Below are 7,223 nucleotides of genomic sequence, written 5' to 3' on the forward strand. Positions count from 1 at the left end.
CTGCTCCGAGCCGCCGCCGGCCGCCGGGAAGTGGGGTCTGCGCGGCTGGCTGAAAACGGGCCTTCTCGCCTCGGCGGAGTCTCGGCGTCGCGCCGGCCCGCCGAGGCCGCGCCAGGAAGAGCGCAGCCAAGACGACACCCCTGGCCGCAGGGAGGCCGAGGGGCCTGGGATGTTCCAACAGCGGGAGCATCCGGCAGGTTTTTAGTTTCTCTGGCGGCTTCAGTTGAGACGTGGGGAAATGCCTGCATTGACCTTGAGCTAGTCAGAAAACCTGCACACAGTGCGGAAAAACAGCAGGTCTCCATCCTCAAGCTCTGTTCGCCCCATTGTGCTAGCCTGTCAGTGAAATACCTGTGCGGAGGCTGATGTTTGCAAATACTGAGTTGGAGGTTCAAATAATCAGAGTCACTGATTGCCTGCATCCTGTTTATCATGCTGGACATCAACTGGTCATTTGGTTCACTAATGTTCTATTTAAACATCGCTTCTGGAAAAGAAGTAAATACTCTACCCCTCATCTTTTGTAAGTTAGAGTTTAAAAAAAAAGGCTTTGCCCATCAAGAGTGGCTTACTTTTATTCTGCTTAGGAAATCTTTATTCTCAGGAAATATGTCACAATTTAGAAATGAGGATTTGGCGTGTAAAAACAGTAATAGGAAGTTGATACAAGTCAACAAGGGAAATGTTTGCTGTGCATATTGGCTGATTTGAAAATGGCATCGTGATAAGGCATAATTCTCTGTCATTTAAGATGTAAACACATGGAATGTTTTACAATTTTGTGGGGGAAGAGCCCGCTTTTTACACCAAATGATCAGACCAGTTTGGCATGTGCAGCCCTGCTACCAGCCAGAAGCACTCTTCAGTTAGAATAAAGATAAAGCAGGTGTAAATAAAGGATTTCCTTATCCAGAAGGAAGCTTCTCATCACTCCCTACTCTTCCTCGTCCCCACCTCTCATAACCTCGCATCAGTAATGATCAGTTTGGCAAAGGAAGGGTCATGATCTGACCAGACAGGCATGTTTTGATTTTGAGAACTGACAAGCTTTGTCTCCAGAAAGGAGTAGTTAAACCAAGACCACAGAAAAAATATGAATTGATTTAAGAAATAAAGGCTGTAGTTGTCAGGCAGTGGTGTTGAAAATAGTATCTTAATATTAATAAAAGTAGCTCAAGGCAGCATTTCAAATCCTCTAACGATTAAATAGCTAAGTTTTCTTTTATTTTAAATAAGATTTAATCAGTTTATTCTAAATATATCCTTAGCATTTTAGTTTCTTTTATCTCTGAGGGATTTTTATAAGTTTAATGATTTAACCTACTTTCACATAAAGTATTAATATGTAATTAATAGAAATTTGGAAAACCAAACTTACTAAGCTTACTTTTCCTATAGTTACCCCTTTCATCATTTGCAGTCCGGTTGAGGCAGGGTAGTCATGGTAGGTTAGATGTAGATATATTTCTTATAGATGGTTTTTAGTAAGAAAGCGTCCCGACATCTCATTGGCAGGCCACTGCTCTAAGCCTGGAATGTGGATTCAGTGTGAATTCCCAGGCCATCCCACCTTCTCACCAACCAGATGTAGAAAGATGGCACCCTCTGGTAGGGAACATGGTAGGACAGGGCCCTTTAGACTCCTTGCTTTCATTCCCAACCTTTGGTGAAGGTCTAGATTGGAAATAGTAGTCTGCTTTCTTACCCCTGGGAAGCCATTTACTTCATATAATCTAATGCCACTCTTTGCCCCGTAATGACCCTAGCCCTCAGTTTATTGACCTATGATCAATATGTAAAATTACTTCCAGAATTGTAAACTTATTTAAGGCTCAGCCTGTAATCCCGCTACTTGGGAGGCTGAGGTGAGTGGATTGCCTGAGCTCGCGAGTTCAAGACTCACTCGGGCAACTTGGCGAGACCTCATCTCTACAATAAATCAAAAATCACCTGGGCGTGGTAGTGCGCGCCTATAGTTCCAGCCAATTGGAGGGCTGAGGCGGAAGGATCACCAGAGCCCAGCAGGTCGAGGCTGCGGTGGCCGGGAGCGGCCACTGCACTCCAGTCTGGGTGACAGAGTGAGACTCCAACTCAAAAAAATCAAAAACAAAACAAATAAACTTATTTAAGCTGTTGAGGTTTTCAAAGTAAAAAAAAAATTTCCTGGTAGTATTTTATAAATGCTTAATTTATTTAAGGCTGTCTCACTATGGAAAATTTCAAACATTTTAACTGCCTTTTGAAGAAAACTTTGTTTCTTAGCTTCAGGTTTGTTTCCTTAGGAAAAAAAACTCAAATATTTATGAATAATTTGTGTGACCTTGTAATTCAAGAGACTTGAGACTTATATATGTTCAGATGCTAACAACGATTTAAGTTTGAGGCTTTATTAACAATGACCATATCTTCATAACTTCAGCCATATAATAGAATAGGATATCAACATTCTAGTCATGCTCCGAATACCTTGTGGCATAGCAGAGGAAATGAGTGAGCTATTTTTTGCTGCTGAGGACAGTAATGGAGGCTTATATCTAAATTTTCTATTGCTTTTTTGTTCGGACAGATAAATTCACTGAATGTAACTATGACCAGGCAATATTATTTTATTCTGTTAAGAATCTGTAATCTTTTCTATAGTTCTGCTGACACACTGAAGATGTCCTCCCTGTGACCAGACTTGTCAATACTCAGATTGCAGGAACTGGAGCTGGGTTTAGGAAAAGTTTTGTGGTCTGCAGGCATTCTAGGCTGCATCTGACTCCCAAGTCCAATCGTTCTCCTCCCTCTCCTGTTTACAGATCAGGCCATGACCTCCCCTACAACAGGATGTTTGCAATAGCAACTCTCCATTGAGAAATTTACTTATTTGGCTGGTCTAATACTGCTTGGTTGAGAGAATTTAAGTTAGAAAGTCTTCCAAGGGAATGAGATTTATATACTATTTATTGTGCTTCTTGTACATGACAGAAAACCGGGTCTAAATTGGCTTTAACAGAAAAAGATGTCACTGGCCCATGTGACTAAAAAGTCCAGAGCTGCTTATGACTTCATTCCAGCCCAGCAGATCCTGAGTTCTCTCTACCACCTGTTCATGGCTTTGCTTTCATACTCTCCCCTTGTGGGGAGACAATACTGTTCAGCAAGTCCAAACAGAAGTACATTAGAAAAGCTCATACTGGCAGCTCCCACGCAAGTTTCTCATCAGATTCTGGTGTTGAACCAACTTTGGTTATAAAACCTTGCTGTGGCACAAGGTGGAGTGTTGTCCCAAGACTGCAGACGTCACCTGCTCCACTCCAGGCATCATGGCTGCAGCATCAATGGAAACAGACAAACTGCTGCCTCTGAAGTAAAGTAGATGACATAGTCAGAAGCAGAAAGAATTTCTACGTAGTGAACTAATTCAAATACTGTGAGCATCTAGACATATGTGAAATAACATGTATTTATACCATAGATATATGTGTATATATGTATATGATATAGATATATGCAGTTAAAATATATTCAGCATCTAGATGTACCAACAAGGCACTTTTTGGAGTCAATGAATAGTAAAAATACAGTTCTGGTCTGTAAGGACTTTAAAGTTTTGTGGTGAAAAGGTGAGACTACAGAGATGTAGAAAGGAAAGACAGATGTACAGGTTTGAGTCTCAAATCATAAACTCGAGTGCCAGACATACAACAATTTTATCATGAACCCTCACTTTCAGTCAAGCCTGGGCCTCCCCTTCTCCCTGGAAGCTCTCGTCTTTCAGGTGGGGCAGACAAGAGTTTCATGGTGTCCTCGCTACCCACAGATGTACTTTTCTTTGGCTGTCATTAACCCTTATAGATACTGCTGAGCTGACCTTTTTGTCCTTTACAGGGTTCTGAGAGTCTAACCCTCTTACAGAATAATAGCAGTTTCCTTCTGCACATGGAATCACTAGCTCTCCCATGTCACCCACTCCCCTCATGCTTTTCTCCTGGCCATGCCTGGCAGTAGAGGCATCTACAAGACTTCCTGGAGCCTCCACAGGCTGTGTTCCCTGGTCTCGTTGTACTCAGCACTCCTGTTTGCTTTTTGTTTGTTGTCGTCGTTGTCCTGGGCAAGGGCTATTGGGGACAAAATCATCTCTTTGCTCCTTGGTGGCCTCTGGCCCTCTCTTCCAGGGTACCGCCAGTGTTACACAGTCTGAGAACAGAGAAACTTTGCTTTTACTGAGAACATTTGTTTCTAAATCCCTTGGGTTTTCTCTGTAAATTAATCCACACAGGCATTCCTCACAGTGATTTGACTTTTAATTAGCAAAAGCCACAAATGCTTTATTCATTCAACAGATATTTACTGGGCATTTACAATGTTAGGTGTCACGGTATGAGTTGAGCATACCACAGTTAATAAAAAAAATAGTCAATGTGCTTATTCTCATGGAGCTTACATTCTAGTGAGGGGGGTGTACAGAAAGTATACACACACACACAGAGTAGTAGCATTGGCCATGCACAGACATCATCTCAATATGAAGGGAGAACTCAGAGAGGGTGTCAGCAATGGAATGATTTTATCTGTGATGTTACTTAGAGCTTTCTTTGGAGAATTGGCCATATAGACCAAAACTGGGAACTGAGAAACAGCTCAGAGGCCACTGAACAGACCCAGCAAATAATGATATTTGTTGAGCCATGCTGGTGCACAGGGGGAGTGACATGGATTCAGAGTCTGAATTTGAAGGTTTGTATTCTCATAGAGTTTGCAGGTGGGCATGAGGGAAATGAAGTGCGGCCAGCCCAGTTTGAGCGTGCCCAGGATGTAGTCTGCCTGAAGAGTTGGCACAGGTGGCTGGCAGCTGGGCACCTTCAGTTCTAGTTTTGGAATATGTTACATTTGAGATACTGTAATTGATATTGGGAGTCTGGAATTTAGGGCAGTTAAGCAATAGACAAAACAGGGAATTTCTAAATGTAAGTGGTACCAGAAGTCACAGGACCTGAGTTGGCATCTGAGGTTTGTCAACAGGAGAAGCTGGGGCATTGGGAAGAGACAGAGGCCCTTGAACCGAGGCCAAGAAGGAACCAGCAACAGCTTACTGGAGGCATGGTCAAGTCAGTGTTTGTCAGTGTTATGCCTTGTTGGTGTGGAGAGAGATATATATGGTTTTTTTTATTTTCTCAGAAAAAAATGTGTCTTCCCCCAGACCATCCACACCAAATGTGGGGGTTTATTCCTAGACCCGTTGCAGATGATTTATTTGCAGTCTGGTGGTGAAATTCAGCTGCCTTGGGAAGGGAAAGACCCCGATGCAACAGGAGACCCTGGGGTCTTTTGCTGTAGAAGTAGACAGGGGTTGTAATCCCATTCACATGACATGACAATGGAATCCAGCCCAGTAAGTGTTCATTTACTTTAATAAAGTTCATTTATTTGCAGAATGGGTTCCTGTAGAAAGCATTTAAAATTGGATTTGAGGAATGATTCATACTTCCTTAGGTCAGAGGTTGGCAATTTTTTTTCTTTAAAGGGCCGCATAGTAAAACTATTACGTTTTGTGGGCCAAGAGGTAACATGTAGGATTTCATATAGACACTTCTATAACAAGAGAGAAGACAAATTTCCAGAATTTTTTTTTGATGGATATCAAAATATAATAATAGTTGAGTGTGTTTTTGCAGTGCAAGTCTACTCATGATAAAAATGCAATTCTCTTTGTCAGAAGGTATAAAATTTCACTTATTTGAGGTTCAGATAGTGTTTCTTATCAAAATAGAGCACAAATATTCACCAATTATTACTGATCTTTAATATGATTTTACTTATTTTATCTTTGAAAATGTCTTTTCACACAAAGTATTATTCTTTTGATTTGGTTTTTCTTTTCACACAAAATATTGTTATTCTTTTGATATGATTTTTTTTCAACCATTAAAAAAATGTAAAAACCACTGTTACATTCTCACAAGCCACAGGAATGCAGCGTGGCTGGATTTGGCTCACAACATAGCTGACCAACATAACAGTGGCATTACCCACTTAACTGCCTGTTGGTTCTCAGAGTCCCCACAAATTTCTGCTTTAGGATAAACAACAGAGTTCCTTGAAGCATCACTCCTTTAAAGTGGGCTGAAGGTTAAGCTTCCTCAGGATACTGGGCCTCAGAGAAGGGTGGGCCATCCAGTGGAGCCTCCCCACCCAGCAAGAGCAATCCTCCTTTGGCCTCAAAACTTGGCCTAGTGAAATCCTCCCCACAGCCCCCTTCACTTAGAAACTTCAGCGTCTCCACTGCCCTGACCAGCTCCTGTTTCAGCCAGCACCCAGACTTCTACAGCATGCCCACACCACCATCAGCTGATTGCTTTCTCCAGAGTGGCCTAGGCTCACCAGCACCCCTGTCGTGTCCTGCAGCGGGCTTCACTGCTGTTGGATGTGTTGAACCACACTTCTACCTGTGAAACCTAAATCTTCTTCATACTTGTTCTTCCTGAGAACTGTCTTGCATTCTGGGGTGACATCCAAGAGCTTCCTTACATCTTTTGTCATAGCCAGTAATTCTTATATTGCACTTCCCCAACCTCTAACCTCCTGCTTGGACCTAGGCTGCTCCAGCCACCCCAGGAGAGCAGGAAGGTGTAGCTGGAGGGAACAACCAGCTAGGGTCTTAGTGAGGAAGGTGCAGGATGGAATCCTATAGTATTAAACTCTTCTAAGGTGTGCATACTGATAAGGAGAACTTGGCATAGTAAGATGACACATCTTTGTATCCATTTTAACACCTAATGGGAAGGCAGAACCACTATTTTCCTTTTTTATTTTAAAGAATACTTGCAAATAATGTGAATAATCATAATAGAGGTAACAGCATTAGTGTATAGTATAGTCATTTGATAAGTATTTTACCCGTTTTTCTACCTTCTTAGTGATTAGGATACATATAAAAATAAGTCAAATGTAGTCCTAAGTTAGAAAATTGAGTTTCAGATACTTCTTTTTCTTTCTTCATTAGCAAATACCCTGGAAAAATTAGCAGTAATTTTGTATGTAATAATTAAGGTAAAATTAGCTGCAAATAACAAATCCCCAACTCTCAATTTCTTAACACAATAAGAGTTTGCTTTTCCCTCATGTTTTAGGTGGTTGTTTATATAGTGTGCAGTTTTCTTCCTGTGGTGATTCAGGGATCTGCCGTCCTTCCCCCTGTGACTCTGCCATCACAGTCCTCTTCATTTGACAAGCCATGA

The 7,223-nt window shown here is 41.7% G+C and overlaps 1 protein-coding gene across 1 annotated transcript in view; it reads right to left on the reverse strand.

Annotated features, from left to right (window-relative positions):
• ACP1 (acid phosphatase 1, soluble) overlaps nucleotides 1-6,525 on the reverse strand; it is a 24,796-nt gene extending 18,271 nt beyond the window's left edge. Inside the window, exons 1-2 of the mRNA XM_021708450.1 lie at nucleotides 6,432-6,525; nucleotides 5-271 (exon numbers count right to left, since the gene is read on the reverse strand). Coding sequence (XP_021564125.1) covers nucleotides 5-271; nucleotides 6,432-6,525 — 361 coding nt within the window. The remainder of the gene's footprint in view (nucleotides 1-4; nucleotides 272-6,431) is intronic.
• Between the last annotated feature and the right edge of the window lie 698 nt (nucleotides 6,526-7,223).

The sequence above is a fragment of the Carlito syrichta genome, unplaced genomic scaffold, assembly GCF_000164805.1.
Source record: "Carlito syrichta isolate Samal-C Ts95f unplaced genomic scaffold, Tarsius_syrichta-2.0.1 Scaffold137413, whole genome shotgun sequence".
Classification (NCBI taxonomy): Eukaryota; Metazoa; Chordata; class Mammalia; order Primates; family Tarsiidae; genus Carlito; species Carlito syrichta.